Below are 20,000 nucleotides of genomic sequence, written 5' to 3'. Positions count from 1 at the left end.
AAATATATAATGCAATGAAACATTTCTGAAACTGATTAGCATGTAGGAGTGTTGCTAGTCAATTTCTGCAACAAAAGCATACAAGCTGGTTAGGTTCACTTGACAAGCAATGGTCATGTAACAATTAAGCAAACTCCTATGATGACACAGGAAATCCTTCTCTTCTAAAATGAATACAGATCTCTGAAAACTGGTTATGCAATTGAAGAACAGCAGCGACATCAATCTGTGTAACTAAGGCATGCACAAAAATATTTTAATGTTGCTGCATTAGTAGGGGTTTGAGCCATGAGGCTGACATTTAAAAAGATTATGGCATGGCTGTCTCATGCTTTGCACCATACAGCTTATGTTTTAAAAATGAACAAAAGTCTCTGGTCTCAGTTGTGCCTAGTATTACAAATTTAGGCACACACATAATAGGAGTTTTTGGTTGCCTTAGATTATTACATACTCCAGATTATACCATATCAGAAAACAGTAATCTAATTTGAGGCAGATGTACGTAATCAAAATGCCCATTCAGTAGGAAGGGCTATTTGTGACTTTTTTAAGTATTTTAAAACTTTAACTCTTCATCTTGTATGAAATCTCTCTGTTGAAATATTTCACTTACACAAAGAAGAAACAGTCATGCAAAAAAGAAGCAATTTAGAACCAATGTGGGAGCTAAGAAATACAATTTTATGTTAAAATGCTCTTAAATATTGTTATGTTTTGAAAGCCATTTTAGTCAGTTCTGAGTACATATGACACTAGATTTGTAGGTTTATTATACTATGTAAGAGTTCAAAAGTTTTATGTACCAGGTACACAGATTGTTGTGAAGCTGAAACAACAGTTTAACATAACAATGTTTAGATGAAATGATTCTCCTAACTCTTGTCATTCTGTGCTCTGTTATTTGCTGAGTTAATAAAAATAACATCACTTTCACATTGTTTTGCTAACTATATCCTGTCTTAATCCTCCCACCTGTGCCTGAATGTCAAAATGTGCCAAGTCTTGGATAGGTAGCACAGCACAGTAAAGTTATGAACTGTATTCAGATGTCAACAATCACATGACAATTTTGTCCTACTGTAGTTTGCAAGAGATTGATCTGTGTTAAAATCATGTCTGAAAAGTAGCATTAGGTATGCCACAGTTTAACAAAACTATTTTAGTGTTTGAAAAAGGTCTGTCTTGGCTCCTCATCAAGGAGAGAATAAAAAATACACAACATATCTGGCAAATTAGATCATTATATATCTCCAGTTTTAGGGCTTATAATGCTACTATATTAATGAAACAAGAAGTTAATAGTATCATGTACGTTAGTCAATTAACTGTTTTTCATTTTTGTAATTTTAATACTGTTACTAATGGGCAGTATTTGAACAATTCCCAACTACCTGTAACTCTTTAATAACACCTATTGGATTCCTATTCTTTATAATCCCAATGATACTGTTCTAATAAGTGGTCAAACCCAAACCCATGTGCCCACAAGGTCAGCATGTACAGTTATTCCAAAAACCAGTGAAAACATGCTATAATGCCATTCGGAATCCTTTATTTCATATTCCTTAATTTTTTAACACTTTCATCCTTGCAACATGTTGGGATCTTCTGTTCATGAGGTCTGAAAAGCTGAAACTTGCAGTGCAGATTCAACTACTTATGAATGCGTAATATGTATATATGTGTGTGTGTGTGTGTGTGTGTGTGTGTGTGTGTGTGTGTGTGTGTGTGTGTATATATATATATATATATATATATATATATATATATATATATATATATATATATATATATACACATACATATATAAGTGTGTGTGTATGTATGCATGCATCTTTACCCTCTCCTTCTCTTTTGCTGTCTCTTTTATTGATAATTTTGATGTACCTTTCCCTGTACACACTCACAAGAGTGATTTTCTGCTTTTCTGCTTTCACAAACATGATGATTGCAGAATAAGGAATTGCTGTCTACTGTGTTGAACGGTAGGCAACATAAGCAGGTATGGATATACCTGGCAAAGAAAGATATGCTTTTTTTAGGTATACAAAAATACAACTGTTTTCTCATAACTACATGCATTTTTGTGCCCCCCCCCATTATAAATAGGTAAGTAACGTATCTCATTGCATGTAAGGCACTTATTTTCTGCACATACAGCTAATGTGGTACATATTCCCACAAAGTGATGATCTGCTATACATAATTAGTGTAAAACCAGGAACCAGACAATAACTCCAAAAAGAAAGAATCCACAGACACGAAAATCCAAACGGACCAAGTCTTTATTAGTACAAAACACTGATGAAGTCAGCTGATTAGACTGATGAAAGCGTTTAACTTGTGTTTTGTATTAATAAACACTTGGTCTGTTTGGATTTTTGTGTCTGTGGATGCTTTCTTTTGATATGCATAATTCCCAGTGGACCACTGTATCACTGCAGATACCATGAGGTTTTATGTGACATAAGTACATCAAATGAAGGCGGGTATTTTTTACTTTGTAGTCCCCATAAAATAAGAAAAGTTATACCTAAGTGTGAGTCAGTATTAAAGTGCTACATGTGATAAATACCTTCACCATTCAAGTAACGTCTGCCAACATGTTTTCTACATTTTATAACAGCAGCTACTGTAATATAAATGGCATGCAGTGGTCTTTATTACACAGTGAGAACACTGCTGTTGTATGAACAGACTGTTGGGGTTATGACTCCAATAAGGGTGGGAGGTAAATGGGACAGAAGCTATTTTTTTCTGCTCAAACAAAATAGGTGATTGCTTTATCTCTATATGAATGTCCCAGATTTAAAAACATATTGTAATTTTTTGGTAACCCACATACACAGCAACACATTTTATATGTCAGAAACTTCCTCTTGGAATTTGATGACCTTTTTACTAGACTGAGACTCCACCATATTGAATAGTTTTATTGTTTATAGATTATAGCCCATGTCATATTTTTATTACTGTTTTTAATTTAGTGAGCCATTGTATTAGAACTATGTTAAGGCTGTTGGCTCAGAATATAAAATTTCTATATCCATGTGTTTTGAATAACCTGTCTTGGCAAACAACTATTTTTAAGAAATTAAATTTCAATGCAGATGTCTGCTGGTAATGAATATTGTACACCTGCAGCCAAAACTAAACTGGTCTGCACTGTGGATTCTGAAATACCAAAGCTTTGGAATGAAGCAAGCATTGCCACCACTAGACAGACAGGTCACGACACTGCATTACAAAATGCATCACCCACTCACTGTAGTAGGCCCTAAGTCCTACCCCTAAATTTTAACACTTTCGGTTCCATATACGTTGTAACCTTCTCTATATGTTGCTAAATTCTGGGTATTCTGCGAGGAAGTTGGATTAAAATTCTGTGCACTCTTCTCCACCTTCATTCTTTTCGCCTCTGCCCTGGATTTGTAACAGAACTCTATCAAAGCCACCAGCATAGCCAAGCCAAGGCCGCCAACCAGAATGTAGAAGACACCAGCGACGTTACTGAGACTCAGGGCACTCGTCTTGTCCTGGGAAGAATACAGAAATGAGAGTTAGTTATCGCAGACATGAAATACAAAATTTACAGTTTAATTCGAATATTTTAAAGTTTGAATATGAATACTAGTGTTACTAATAATACCTATGCTTTGTATATTCAGTCTTCCTCTTAATTAAGGAATCAGTTTATTTAATTCATATCTTTTCTTACTAAAATACACAAGGCATGCAATTAAATTAAAATTAAAATTAAATGACATAGTTGTGATATCCAATACACAGTTAACACTAATGTTGATGCAATCAGGTAACTAAAAGTGTAATAATGTTAGTAACTGCTAGCAAACTGTCATTATAAGGTGAAGATAATCCCTAAAGTTTTGATTTGACTTAACAAATGCCAAGGAACTAGAAAGCTCTTCAATTACTAGAAAAAACATATGTTAAACTCTCTGATTAGTTTTAGGTTTTATAAAATACCTATATATTATAACTGAATGAGCAAAGCTTAATTATAATTAGTGTTATTCTTAAGGTCAGATTGTAATGCTATAAACAATATTATATACATGGTTTATTTTTTGAAAATGCCTACTGCTTGCAAGTGGTAAATGCTATCTTTCTTTAATGTGACTACTATTGACTTGCACATTTACCAGATATGACCACTAGAACACTAATGTTGAATATACATACCTGAAAGGAATACTGATTTCAGTAAAACAAATACATCTTAACTCGGTGTTAAACTATAACAATATTAAATGATGAAACTATAAATCTACAGCTATCTAAGCAAACATTCATCTTTTACTTATTTTAATAGAAGGCCTGATAGTAAAACAAATGCTGAAATTCTTTGGCCTCATAATGTGATTACAGGGTTTATTAGATAAGATACTAATGCTGGGAAGATTGAAGGCAAAAGAAGGGGGTGGCAGAGACTGCGGTACACAGGCATCATTACTCAAGCATCGAATATAAATTTGCAAAAACATAAACAAAAAAAAAAAAAGCAGTTCTTGACAAACAGGCTTATCGTACTAAAGTCTTTGAGGTTAGGAAGAGTCTGACTTGACTGAATAACTAAACTCCAGCAACAAAACTATCTTGTTGGACACAGGTTGATTAAATTCTACAGCAAAGAATCGTTTTGTATAAATATGTTTTATTTGGTATTTCCGACATGGAAATTTGAGAACACAACTTACAAAATACAGTTATTATTTCTAGGTGGTTAAACACAATGGTTTTTGGAATGTAAATTGTAAGATACGTATAATATACAGAAGGTATTGTATAAATGTGCATATACATTTATTTGTATGTCTGTGGGTATGCAGTTGTTTATTTATTTGTGTTTGCATTTGTTTATCAGGAAACTCCAACTGGGTAAAAGCCCCCTTTTCAGTGGAGGCTCAGGGAGAAAAAACTCTATGCAATTGAAAGTTTAAAATGTTAATAGAAATACAAAACTTAAAAAAAAATACCCACAAAGAGCAGAAGCGCACAGGGATCAGATTTTATATATATATATATATATATATATATATATATATATATATATATATATATATAAATATACATATATATACATATATATATATATAGAGAGAGAGAGAGAGAGAGAGAGAGAGTTGCATTAACAGAAAATTAACAATTATACTATGTTTATAAGGTTGCATTTCAAAATACATTGCAGAAATTATAAATTTATAAATTTAGGGCAGTATATTGAAGAAAAATGATTGTACTGAAGAATTTCAGAAATATTTATCAATATGTGCATGAGATGTAAAGTAATAAGTGAAGGAAGTAGATGATAAAAAATGGATAGAGAGCTGGTAAGAGTAGTTATCCTGGATGAACAGTGACAGAGACAGTTGCTGAGAAGATGAGATTTCAGAAGATATTTAAATTGGTAAGGATTTAACATATATGAAGTTCTGTTAAGGGCGAAAGCACCCATCTAATAAATATATTTTTTTTAATTTTCAACAAAGAAGTATCAATTTCTAAATAAGTTATAAGTGCATGATTACTTTGAAGTCTCAACTGACATTGGCTACAGTTCATGATTCATTTTTCTTGGTTTTAAGGAGGGTCAGCCAGCAATTGTGATGTTCAGGAAGTGTCAGTTTTCCCTGTGGTTTAATGTTTTCTCTAAGAAGGCTAGGAGGCATGTTACCCCCTAAAAATATAGCACCCCACTACCAGTATCTGTTATTTAAATAGTTGCATCTATCTATCAATCTATAGACATATATGTATGTATATATAGATATATAGACACACACACACACACACACACACACACACACACACACACACACACACACACACACACACACACACACACACACACACACACACACTCTCACTCACTTACTCATATTAGTATATCATTATTAATTGTAGAGATACACACACAATCACAGAAACACAAAAGAAGCACACTATGTTGCTCACATGCAACATCACTTCAATTGACCCTACCTATATTTTAAAACTAACATGCACTCAACCTCCAAATGCAAACATACAGCAAAAAAAAATAAAGATTTTGTTGTAAAAAACAGTCATGTAGCATGTCAAACAGCTGTGAAGTCAACAAACTGCACATTTATAATATCACACAGACACACACATGTATGTATATATATATATATATATATATATATATATATATATATATATATATATATATATATATATATATGCTGTATATAGTACAAGCGTATATGCCGCGGTGGTACGGCGGTAGCGTTGTTACCTCACAGCAACAGGTTCTCCTGTTCGATTCTAGGCTGGGCTTGGGAGTGCCTTCTGTGTGGAGTCTGCATGTCCTCCCTGCGGTTGGGTAGTGTTCGAAAGACATGCATGTGTAAATGGGCGTGCCTTCGTTGAAGGTTGAGCGTCGAGCTGGCACCTCAGCGTTTCGTAAAAATCTACTGCCAATCATTAGCGGACTGGAGTTCTGCTGTGGCGACCCCTTAACGGGAAAAGCCGAAAGACAAACAACAATATATAGTACAAGCGTGGACACACACACACACGTGTACAGAATACATCACCATGATCAGACACTACTGTTTGTTACAGCTGATCTGGCATGCCAATGGCAGTGAGGATAAGGTAGTGGAATTGCGGTTCATTAAGTTTCCCTTTTACCCCACTGTCGTACAGTCCTGGACATAGTATACTTAGAGATGTACAGGTGGGTGGGGTTCAGGAGGGAATGCCTTCCTGCTAAAACACTATTGTATTCTTTTGCTTATATAGTTTGTTTCATTACAGAAGTATTTTCTGCAATAGCAAAGCAGTTAGTTCAGGATGTATTTACCTTTTTACACTGTCTTGTGATCTGACACTTTTATAATTTGGCAATATTGGGATGTGAGATTTATAAGGAAGGTTTATTTTATAGGATTGCATTGTAGTTTGGTGTTTTGTTTTGCATTCACTTGGTCAGGACTTAATGAGTTACATAAAACTGGTTGAGTTAACAGGGCTATTGTTGAACATTTGAGGAGAGACAGAAACACATGGGTTATGAAACCTGATGGGGGAGTACGGTTATTATGGACTTAATCAACTATGAAGCTAAAATGTTTGACCTTTTGGGTGTCACCTGTACTTACATTCATGTGTCAAGGAATGAAATCAATATTGCCCATCAGAAGATTGATTTACTACTTCAGGATTTATTACTTGAAGGGCTTATTGATCTGGAGACACACAACTATCTTGTCAACACTAGGCCTAGGGTACCTAGCATTTTTGGTATCCCCAAAGTCCATAAGGACCATACTGACCCGCCCCTTGTGATCCATCGTCTCAGCTGAAGGCTCTAAAACTGCCCCTCTGGCCAAATATGTAGACCTAACACTTAAAGCTGTGTGGGGAACTGAGAATGAGATCCTTAAAGATTTGTGGGAATTTCTCAGGTGTATTGACCACAATTTAAACACTGAGAGTATGTTGTTTGTCACTATTGACATTAAGGATCTCTTCTCAGTTATTCCCCATGAGATAGGTCTAGAATGGCTGGAAGAAGCCTTGGAAGAGAAGGGTTTTAGTTCTCACCGCTTACATGTGATATTATGTTTGACGGAGACTGTGTTGAAAAACAATTTCCTTTTTTTTTTGCTGGCGAATTTTTCCAACAGGTTACAGGCATAGTGATGGGAACCCACTGTGCTCCCACCTACGCCAACATTGTCCTATCATGGTAGGAAAGAAAGTTTGTGCTGAGTTCTGAGTTCAGAGGATGTTGGTCTTTTTATAAGAGATTTTTGGATGACTTCTGTCTTTTTTGGACAGATACCGAGGACCAACTTGTGAGATTCGTGGACTTTTTTGGTAATACCACTAATTTATTGGCATTTACCCACAAGGTTACCTATGACAGAATAGACTACCTTGATGTGAGTATTTATAAGCTTGACCAAGGATTTAAGTCCACTGTTTGTCGTAAAGAGACCTTCTCCAATTCGTACTTACATTTTAATAGTGCACACCCTTTACATCAAAAAATAGGAATTGTTAAGGGGCAGTTTATTAGGGTGAGCCGTTTGACTTCTAACAACGATGACTTTGAACTCAAATGTGATACATTGCAAAGATTTTTTACGAAAGGGGATATCCCTATTATTTGGTGAAAAAGCTCAGGGGGGGAAATACTATCTAAGAGAATGGATCTCTATTTTCCATTGTTAGGGAGGGGCCCACTAGAGACCCCAACTATTAAACCAGTGGATGATGGTAAACTGATTAATAGGATTTTCCCATGGATTTTGGGGGTAATGCCCCTTTTGTAAGACACGCTATCAACAGGGAGTGGGAGAAATTCCTTAATTTCACTGATTTGACTACCTTGGGAAAAGAACTCTTGAACTTTGTATTTAGGAAGGGCAGGAACCTTAAGGACCTGTTTGAGTCACACACACCTGTTAGAGAGACTAAACGTAAGACATTTGGTACCTTCAAGTGTGATGCTTGTGCACAGTGTGTGCATATTGTTGTCTGTGACACAGTACACATTCAAAGTAGGGGGGGAGATGAAATTAGTAGTTGTTTATCTGGCTTCCTGTTCATTATGCCAGGCATTTTACATAGGGAAAATGGAGCGTAGATTGAGGAAGCATATATATGAGCACTACTATGACATCAGGACATCTAATGAGAAAAATGCCTTGTATAAGCACACCTTGATTTGTGCTGGTGCTAATTTTGTATTCTTTATGGTTGAACAAGTTCCTATGGACATTGGGGGTGGCCCTTGGGAAGCTCGCCTTGAGTACCGGAAACTTTTTTGGCAGGCTACCCTTGATTCTGGGAGACCACCTGGGCTCAACGAGTATATCAGCATTGCCCCTCTTTTAAAACTTATAGCAGCTAAGCTGTGATTTTATAACCTATTGGTTAAAATGTGCATCAACATCAAATTATGCTAAACTTGTATTGCACTGTAAAAAATTATTTATTGTGCTTTTATGTATATTTACTACAACAGTTAGAAATTGGAGCTATATGGTTACAGCATTTTATGTTTTTTTATGTCTTATATTGACATTCAGTTAGTCTATCATAAATTTATACTTTATGTACTTTAGAATTCTTGCTTCCCACGCAGGAGACCCGGGTTCAATTCTTGGCCATTTGGATGTGGTTTACCTTTTGGCCACTAGATGGTAGTATTTACATACTGTGTTAAACTATTATATTTTTAAAAAAAAATGTTTCTATATAAAACCTTTTTACTGAGTCATTTTTTACCTGAGTAACTTATTTGTATATTGATTTTATAATTGTTCAAGTGGTTTTAAGGTATGTTTAAAATATGAGCAACACTAGTGAATGTATTTGTGAAAATTTTTGACATCTCACAAGAAACGTTTTGAAGGAACTATGGAGTTTTACCTACTCGGTATGTGGTTCTGATTAACTTAATTAATTGGGTTCATATGATTGGATGAAACTTTTTGAATTTAATTTTAAAAGGAACTTGTGAGTTTGATGTGTTTTATCTGATGAAGTCTGACTTGGTTTGGACGAAAACGACTCTTCCATTTTACTGGCGTTAATTATTGTGTGGAATAAAGCCTTTTTTGAATACATTGTGCTGTCTCTCCACTCGTGTGCCTTTTTTTACTTGAAAACTGGTTGAGTCTCAGCTGTCCTGGCTGAGGTTAGGTATGTGGCTGCTTCTATGTTATACACTCATATAACCACACAAGCAACTCTTTATGTAATATATGAGTGTTAATGCATTTATCTGACTATGTGAAAACTGAGCCTTCTACTGTAGGGGATGGTATGACTTATTTCAGAAATTACGTATTGTAGTAATTATTGTGTTACAGCGACAGTTAAGTTCTGGACCTATATATTCTACTTTTTCCATTTTCAGTATATTTTTACTACTTTTGGGATTTATGCTATTTTGTACTTTGATATCTGAATTCATTTTCTTCTAGTAATGTGAAATCATGTATGTGTAAGTGAATGCTTCCTTTTCTACGATTTCTATTCTCTTAGAAATAATTTCATAACCAAATGTTCTTTATTGTAAAGTTTAGGTTTCAAATTGATTTTTAAGGGTTTTGTTTTGCTTGGTTGCTATTTTCTCTGGACTTTTTATTGGTTTGGGAGTTGGGATCTTTATTTTTAGTGTAATATGTCTTTATTTGAATGCATGAGATGTGGCTGAGTATGGGATAGGAATAGAAAATGAATTATTTTATTTTATTTTTACATTTGGGAAGCAAAATACATTTTTTTTCTTTAGGTGAAAAAATGACCTTGTGATATTTTAAAGAAAGAGAAACAGTTTAGATTGGTGACCTGGCTCTTTTGTGTCTCCATTGTGCACACAAAAGTATTTATTAGGATAAGCGCTTTCATCTGGTGGACATCACCAGACTTCTTCAGGCAAATAAATGCATTGCCATAACATTTTTATATCTGCAGCTGATTCAGCCATCCAATTAAAACCCAAGTCCAACTGATCCATTTCCTTTAAAGAAACACAGTCTCATTATTGATAGTTATAAACAAACAAACGTATACACATGTTGAAATCTTTTACAAGAAACATTTATACACCCTTAACTGAATAATATACCTTTGTAAAAATTCATAAAATATGTATATACAGACTGACATCTCATCTGTCATAAACTTTTAATTTTAGTGCACTAGTGGTAGATACTAATTCATTTAATCCAGGGGGGCTACTTGCATTGTCAAAAATTTGCCACCAAGTCTCCCTGGTCTCTAAATAAACTTTACAGGGTCCTCCCCGGTTATTGTATTTGACCTGTGCTCAGTCTATTATTTTTGAGTTTTTGTAATCCTTGTGTTGTTATCAGTGTCTCCATTGTGCACAGCATCTCATGTGGGACATAAAGATTCAAGACTGCTTCATGAGACAGTCTGTACGTTAGAAGACGACTGCTAGATCAGAATGTTGAGAGATATTTTTTTTAATAATTTGCTCACAGCTTCTTTACTTCTGTCGTGTAAGTGAGTGGCTTGCTGTTTATTTGAAATGAATTAGTTACTTTGTTGTGCGGTAAACATATTATTTTTGTGCACACATTTACGAGGAATCATGCAGTTTTTCCATAGTCACTGTAATTTTCAAACAGGTTCACCAAATGTATTCTAGCCAAACCTGGAATGTCCCTTTTTACTGAGATGCAGCAACCCTAGAGGTGATTACCATAGGGTGGACTTATGCAGGAGTTATAGCTCTGTACATTAGTACAGGTGGGGGCTCTGCCCCACATTTTGTATTTTTCAAGCTATTCCCTTTTCAACATTTTATTTTTTTTATCTAGTCCCTTTTCTTACTTTCTTTTGCTATGAAATAGCATTCACAAGAATAAGTTTAAAAAAATTCTACTAACTCCTCTATTTATGCTGGCAGTATATTATTATAATAGTTATTTACTTTTATATATACTAATGAATGCATTTCAATTTGCTCCTAATTGTAGTTTGCACTTTTGGAAGTGTTTACTTTATAGGATAAGAATTTTAAAATATTTCTGTGTTGTTTCATTTGCTGCAACTGTCAATGCTAAAGTTTCGTATAACCTGTTATCATCTGTGGTAAGCCAAAAGCTTCAGCAGAACGTTGGGAGTGTTTCAGGTACATACAGTCTGTTGCAAACTTGTCACCGTGCATGAAAATTATGCACCTGAAAACAATTGAAACTGCTGCGTTATCAGCAGCACAAAAAAAAATAGGAGGTTATGATCCATTTCTGTAATATTATTTTTTTATTAATTCTGTTGAAAAGATATTACTAGTCCTCAAGAACAGTAAATGAAAGGCATGACACCACTCTATAATGAAAGTATTGTAAAAAAAGAAGTTATGTACTCATCATAATGTTCCATGTTTGTTGTCCAGTATCTCGCCTTCAGTCTTGCCATTTTGGTTTCATAGCCAAAACCTCAGCTCTGACTCGGCCTATACTAAAACTCGACAGCTTCTACATGCTCGAGGCTGAATACTATCACATAGTGCTTAGCAGCTATTCCCCAGATCTCATTTGAGAAGGAAGGTTCCCGTGATATGTTCAATATTCAAAAAGATAATATGTGAAAACATATTGTCAAAAAATTAACAAGAAAAGGCAAGAAAGGAATCAGACCATATCTGCCATTTTCTGAGAAAAATTCCTCTAGATACTCCAGGAGGGGGGTGGCTGGGAGGGACGCAAGACTGAAGGTGAGATACAGGACTACAAACATGGAATGTTATGGTGAGTACATAACTTCTTTATGTTATGTTGTCCCATCTCACCTTCAGTCTTGCTATTTTGGGACAGAGTCCCCAGCACCTTTTTCTTGCGTGGCTCAAGGGAATAAACTCCTCAGGATAGAAGAACCAAAGGATGCCCTGTTCTGGGAGGCCACATCTACTTTGTAATGAGTAATAAAAGTAAGAGGGTTAACCCATGTAGCAGCAGCACAAATTGAATTCAGTGGAAGTCTGGATTGAAAGGCAATGGAGGTAGATACCGCTCTAGTTGAATGCCCTTTGATTTTCCCTGGTGGTTCCTTATTGTGGGAATCATAGACATATGTGATGGTTTCAGAAAGCCATTTGGACAAAGTAACTTTTGAGACTGCCAAACCTTTTTTATTTTCTGAATAGGAGACAAACAATTGGTCTGACTTCCTAAATTGTTTGGTCCTGTGCAAGTAAAAATGTAACTGTCTGTGTGCCTCCAGTTGATGGAGATTATTGCCATAGTTTGGAAAAATCACTGGTAATTCTATACTCTGGTTTAAATTGGCTTGAGAACAAACTTTTGGTAAAAAGGAAGGATTTGTTCTGAGGGAAACTCTATCTTTATGGAAGATCAAATAAGGTGGACAGATAGACAAGGCTTGCAACTCTGGTACTCTCCTGGCTGAAGTAATTGCTGTCAGGAAGAGTGTTTTCCAAGATAAAAATTTTAATGAGCAAGATGATGCTGGTTCGAAAGGGGCAGAATCAAAGATGACAATACTAGACTGAAGTCCCAAGGAGGAGGAGGTTCTCTGATGGGGGTCTTAACAGAAAAGTACCTTTTAGGAAGGTTTTGCATAGTCTATGAGACATTAGACTAGATCCTGATTCTCCCACATGATAATTAGAAATAGCAGCTAATTGAACTCAGATAGTGGCTGCTGCTGCTGCCCCTTGATTAAAGGTTTCTGTTAGAAATTCCAAAATTAGAGGTACAGATGCTGTAAAAGGATCTATGTCTTTTGTCAGCCCAACAAGAAAACCTCTTCCATTTGCTTGCATAGAGATTCCTAGTCGTCTGCTTGTGCAAAGAGACTAGAATGTGACAAACTGCAGGGGTCAATTCCGGAAGCCCGGCTAAGTGTGGAAGTGGAGCAGCCAAGTTGTCAGTTTGTGGAGTGCTGGATGGAGCATTCCTGACTGATGCATCAGAAGATCCGGCACTGGGTCCAGGATCCATAGGTCCTCCTGAAGATAGGGCCAAAGGAAGGGGAACCAAATCTGATGAGGCCAGTATGGTGCAATGAGAATTAACCTGCGACTCAACAACTTTGCTTTCTGTGTGACCTTTGGAATCAAGGGAAATGGGGGAAAGGCATAAAGAAGACCCAGGGGCCAATTGTGAACCAGTGCATCCCTCTGTGACTCTCCTGGAGGGGAAATTAGGGCAAAGTAGCTGCTGCATTTGGAAATGAAGGGAGTGGCAAAAAGGTCGCAGCAAGGCTGGCCCCATTTGTGAAAAATTTGATTTGCAACTTCCTGATTGAGGGACCACTCGTGAGGCATGAGAATCACTCTGCTTAGCCTGTCTGCTATAACGTTGGATTTCTCTTGGATATGCATTGCTGTCAGAAAGCGTTGAGAAGATATCGCCCATTGCCATACTCTCTGGGCCTCATGACATAGAGGGTAGGATCTGGTTCCCCCCCTGCTTGTTGATATACCAAACCACCAACATATTTTCTGTCTGAATTACAATAGTCACTGTAGGGAGAGAGCTCTGCACATATGGCAAATGCAGGGCCAAACCAAATCTGGAGCAAAACACAAGTGGCCAGCACTGAGGTGATAATGGCAAAAAAACCCCAAAATACTGCCATATGGTAGGCAATTCAAAGTTTAATCCTCCATACCGGTTTCGGCATAAACACCCGAAACAAATATGAAATATGTCTTATCTGCATGTTGTGTTTTGCTCCTGAATTGCAATAGTCCCTGTGGGAAGAGAATCCTGAAGTGCTTTCAATGCCAGAAGCACAGCCTTCTCTAGGACATTGATATGCAAATGGTACTCGTGATCTTTCCAAACTCCTTGGACCGTCTGTCCCAGATAATGCCCCCCCCCCATCTGGGATGCATCCATGGTTACTGTAGCAATAGGTTGAGGAAGTACAAATGGTCTGCCCATTGTTACCTGAGTGGACTGAACCCGCCAAAGTAAGTCTTTCTTGCAGGAAGGAGTTATGAGACATGGGTAACTCCTGCATGGACCATTAGGCGAAGATTAGCCACAGCAGTATTCTCATGTGAAGTCGTGCCATGGGAAGTAGTGTTATCATTGCTGCCATAGAGCCTAGGACTTTCAGCACAGATGTTGCCTGTATTCTGTTCTTGTTGAGTAAAATAACTTGATTGCGTAGTGTCTGTATCTTTTCTTGAGGTAGTTTTGCCAACATGTCACGTTTGTATTTAAATCTGCACCAATTAATGTAATATGCTGTGATGGCAACAAGGCAGATTTTTCTGTATTTATAGTAATGCCTAGTTTTGAGAAAAGATGAATGGTGTAGTCTCTTGCTTTGATCAGTAGTTGCTTGGTGGTGGCGGTTAGGAGCCAGTTGTCTAAGTATGGAAACACCTGGAATCCTTGGCATCTCTGATGAGCCATGACTACTGCCATGCTTTTGGTAAACACCCGGGGGGCTGTGGTGAGTCCAAAGGGCAGAGATCTGAACTGGTAATAATTGACTCCCAGTCGGACGCATAGAAATCTTCTTGAGTGCCTGTCTATCTTTATGTGGTAGTATGCGTCCTGAAGATCTAAAGAGCACATCCAATTGTCTTTCCCCAGGAACGGGAGTATAGACTGCAGTGTTACCATCCGGAACTTTGATTTTTTTTCACTGACTTGTTTAGTCTGCTGAGATCAAATATGGGTCTCCAGTCCCCTGTTTTTTTTTGGGAATAAAAAGAACCTTGAGTAGATTCTGGATCTTAGTTGGTCTGCGGGGACTTCTTGGATGACTCTTTTTTCTCGCAACTTTTGTATTTCTAGTGTTGCTTGATCCCTTTGACTGGGTGGAATATCTGGGATAGACCTTGGTGGCTGAGGTGTACATTGGAAGGGAATGTTGTATCCTCTGGATATAATGGACTGCACCCATTTGTCTTGAGTCAGATTCAACCAGGCTTCTGGGTACAGGAATATCCTCCCCCCGACTGCCTTCAGAGGTGGACAGATGGGCCTTCTTTCAGGAGTTCTGAAAGGGCCTACCAGAGAAAGTATCTCTGTCACCCTGGTTTTACAGACCCCCCCCTGACACGTGGATGGTGTATTCCATTGTTTTCTCCTTTGCCCCTGGGGGAAGGATCACCACGAGTGTCAGATAAGACTCCTTTGGACTTACAGAACCACATTTTTCCACCCTTTTGACCTTTAGGATAAGGTCTGGTAGGGGTGGAAAAATGGACTCGAATAGCAGACAGAGTCTTACCATCTTGTTGGCTCCTGGTGAGAGCCATCAAAGGGAGTGTCAATAAAGGAAGGACGGAAGGGTTTTGCAAACTCACAAAGGGGCATCCAGGAATGTCTATGAAGAGCTATTCCTGTGCTGTTGCCCTGCTTGCTCCATCGGCTGCATAAGATATGAGCTGCATGGAGGAGTTAGATAAGGAGGTTAAGGTTGCAAGCTGAGAGTTAACCTTACCAGATAAGTCCTGGGCTGTAGCACCTTGCAGGGTATCTCCTAGCTCTTTTAGGAGATCCCTCTGAAGCCCTGTGAAATGTGACAAATAATTCAGTGACCATAAAATAAAGGTCGCTGAGGAGAACATACACTTCCCATATCTGTCCATCATACAAAAATCCTTGTTCAGTGGATGAACAGATACAGAAGTTTCAGCTAACTCCTTTTTTGTGGCTGCTGCCACCACCATTGCATCTACAGGAACCCCTTTAGTTAAATACTGGCTATTTTCCAGGGCCATAATGAACTTATTAGGTTTCCGCAGAACAGGGTCCACTGAGTCCAGAGAGTCCCACACCTTCTGGCTCACCAAACCCAGGAGAGGGTCAAAAGGTGGAGACATCCAAGAGGTGGAGGGGTGAGAGCAAAATGCCTCCAGGTATACCGAGTCATCTTCAGAAGGGGAAAGGGACTTCCAGCCACCTCTCTGTTTAAGGATCTCCAGAATGTCTGAAAAAGAAACATCCCCACAGGGAGACCTTGGGGACCCTTCTGAATCCTCTAAGTCAGTGTCAGAAGTGACAGACTCTGGGGAGTCTATGTGCTTCCTCTTACACTGTCTCTTCTGAGGGTCCTCCAAGGGGGATGTTCCGGAGAGGTATCGGAAGAGGAGGATCCACCCATTGTGGCTTCCTAGGGCACTGGCTCTCTACTCTGTGGTTGATGGAGAGGTAAAGAAGAGGTGGACATCGGTCCCTTAGGGGGCAGAGAGACTGGAGCTGAAGGTGGAGTAGACTCAGTGGAGACCACACTCCGTATCATCTTGAAGGCATTGCAGACTTGAGCCGAAAGAGACTCCGGCCCCGCGAGACCAGGAGATCTCCTCGGTACTGAGGAGGGTGACTCTGAGGCAGATGTGGGAGCTGAACTCACCTGAGCCGAGGTGCAGAGTGGGAGAACCGGTTCCGACAAGGGTCCGACCTGACTCTGTGCCTTGGCTCATGTGAGCTGAGGTGCAGAGTGGGGGAACTGGCTCTGACAAGGGTCCGACCCGACTCTCCCCCCTGGAGCCAAGCCCCCAGGTCCTTTGATGGATGAAAGCATCAAAGGAGCCAGAGCAGATGTTGGATCAAAGATACCAGTAGTGATTACTGGCTCCGGTGAATCCAGCACAATGACTTCCATACTCTCTGGGTCCAAACTCATTCAAGTTGGAGGAGGAATAGGCATAGTAGAAGGTACCGTTGTTGGCTCCAAGGTCCGATGGGCTTGGCTCAAAAGAATTTCAGCTAGAGCCAGGGTACGAAGCAACCTCTTCACTACCCACTCCATGTCCTCATCTGATAACCTGGAGGATCTAGAGGAATGACTGGAAGACTTGTGGCTACCTGCCACCAACTGTAATAAAGGAGAAACCGGCACCGAGCAAACAGCCTCCAAGGATGGTGACCAGCTCCTCTTTCGGCTCCACAATGGCTCCAATGACACAGATGGAGTCAAGGGAGCATGTTTTTTGGCTCTGATAACTCAGAGCCGAAAAGGCATCATGCCTGGTGCTGCTTGTTGGCTCAGACACTGGAGCCGATGAAGCAGACTTTGGAGTCTTGTCTGATTTTAGTCTGAATTCCTTCATCCACTTTTAATAAGCCCCTCAATATAAGCTTATTCCTCCTCTCCTGCAAGACCCTGGCACTAAAACTATGACAAATGGAGCAGGAGTCTTGAAGATGGAATGGACCCAGGCAATACACACAACTAGTGTGTCCGTCAGTAATGGACATCTTCTGAGTTCAGGAATCACACTTTTTGAATCCTGACTTGTGATCCTTAGATGGTTCCTTAGACATGCTAGCTATAAGGAAAAAAAAAATTAATAAAAGTTAGAACAACAAACTCTAACTGTTATAAAAGAGAAAACAGGAAAAAGGCAAATATCTAAAATAAGGTACTATATATATATATATATATATATATATATATATATATATATATATATATATTTTTTTTTTAAAGAGAAGAAAAAAGAGGGGAGGAGAAGTCTCTAAGTTAAACAACTATCTCCTCCACCGGAGAAGATGCCTCCAACTTAAATGGCGTACTCCTAAAAGGCTCATAAGGAAGAAAAGGGCAAGAATCCTCTAATTTAAAAAGGATTCTTGTGGAGAAAACAAGGCCCAAAGAAAGGATAGCCGCAAAAATAAACTTACAGGTTTAGGAAAAAAAGGCTACAAATAGCACAAGACTTTTACTATACCCCAATAAGTAAAAACAGCTAACAATTTGACAGAAAAAGTTACAAAATATATAAAATATTAAATTTTTCAAGCCTGAGCCAGTGAATACAATCCCGAAGCTTCAAGCGGCAAACGGTATCTGGGAAATAGCCGCTAAGTACTATGGGATAGTAATCAGCATCTAGCCAGTAGAAGCTCTCAAGCTTTAGTATAGGCCGAGTCAGAGATGAAGTTTCGGCTCCGAACCCAAAATACAAAGACTGAAGGAGAGATAGGACAACATAACATTTTATATTCTAGCATTGTAAAATTTATATTTTATCTCCAGAACACTTCAAGCATATGTTCATAGGTTCATATGTAAGCACTAAGCTAGCTGCCCTTGAGGGCCATTTTAAGCGTATCCAGTTTCCCTTTTGGTACTTGAATTAACCTATCCTGTTTGGTATTAGATTGGCCTTACTCATCCCATGATTAACAATTCTATATTAACCCTAATGAGAATAACTGGGATCAGACCAGAGATAATTTGAGGGGATCTGTGCATGAACATTTGCTACTGATCTTGCCTTACAAATGTGTTGTGTAGTAATGGAAACATATAAACCACAGTTCAATTGGAAAGGTCAGCGATATGAAATTGAAATCTGTCAGTTTGTGGGAAACGAATCTATACAGGTCTCTGCATAACATTTGGTGGAGGAATAGATAAATGTGGTGAATCTTGGACACAAAAATGAAACTGAGCAAGTATAACTGATTTACAGATGATGACTGTGCTATTTATCATATGTATCTAAAACAATTTAATGGGAAGTAGTAAGTGATAATACCACATTACACTGTTTAAGGGTTACATTATTTCTGAAACATTCTGTGCAAGATTATTCTCTGTGTTTCATGGTACATAATTAGACATGGCAACAGAAACAGAACTGATGTGTATACGTATGTATTTTGTAAAAATTCCAGTGCAGACCCATTCCATATAGTTCAGCATTACTGCAATTGCTTTTCAAGTTGATTCAATATATAAATCTGGACTCTCAGAACAGATTTTGACAGCAATGTTATTGAAATGCAGAAAGCCAGATGCTTTTAATGTCACTGCTAATGGGCTTGGTTATGACTTTACACAACACACCATCATGGAAACATGAAACATGAAATGACTTATTCAAAAAATAAAAGAAGTGTATTGTGAACTATCTATTTCTTTATCTATTTATCTATCTATCTGCATTTGTCAATCTATATATAATAAAATTATCCAGTTTATATTCATTAAAGTTACAGATAAATGGAAGTAAGAAATTTTAGATTCACTTTATACTAATTGTTGTACACTACTACCTGAGCATAATTCCATGTGTTTTATTTAAGCAGCAACCACATGCTTCAAAGAAAGTGAGCTGGTAATATGCTTAAACGGTATACATTTTGGTCTTCTATCTGGCTATCTGCCTATCTATCTATCTGATTATCTAGTTACCATTGTCTGTGCATGTGTGCATGAGTGTATGTGTGTGTGCACATGTGAGTGCTTGTACGTATATATATATATATATATATATACATATGTGTGTGTGTGTGTGTGTGTGTGTGTGTGTGTGTGTGTGTGTGTGTGTGTGTGTGTACTGGATCTGCTTATTGTGATTGTTATTTAACTTTCTGAAACCTTGTATGTTCATCACATTATCCTGCTACCCCAGTCTGACTTATGCTGCATATATTGTAAGGACAAATACCTTTTAAAGCATTTTTGCAGGGACAGCTAAATCTAAACTACCCCCAACTTCTGTTAAATACACTGACTACAAG

At 37.9% G+C, this 20,000-nt stretch overlaps 1 protein-coding gene across 7 annotated transcripts in view; it reads right to left on the bottom strand.

The window, feature by feature from the left end:
- The window catches only part of GRIA4 (glutamate ionotropic receptor AMPA type subunit 4), a 2,450,678-nt gene that overhangs the window by 36,549 nt on the left and 2,394,129 nt on the right, over positions 1–20,000 (bottom strand). For 2 of the 7 annotated variants that reach the window (XM_044072595.1, XM_044072594.1), the window contains exon 15: positions 3,270–3,539. In XM_044072595.1, coding sequence (XP_043928530.1) covers positions 3,294–3,539 — 246 coding nt within the window. In that variant the 3' untranslated portion in view covers positions 3,270–3,293. The remainder of the gene's footprint in view (positions 1–3,269; positions 3,540–20,000) is intronic. The other 5 variants (XM_044072591.1, XM_044072590.1, XM_044072592.1 and 2 more) reach the window with 3 other exon arrangements.

The sequence above is a fragment of the Protopterus annectens genome, chromosome 5.part0 (assembly GCF_019279795.1).
Source record: "Protopterus annectens isolate FY-2018-M chromosome 5.part0, PAN1.0, whole genome shotgun sequence".
Lineage (NCBI taxonomy): Eukaryota > Metazoa > Chordata > Ceratodontiformes > Protopteridae > Protopterus > Protopterus annectens.
The sequence above is the reverse complement of the archived record's forward strand: the minus strand, read 5'-3'. Positions and strand labels throughout refer to the sequence as shown.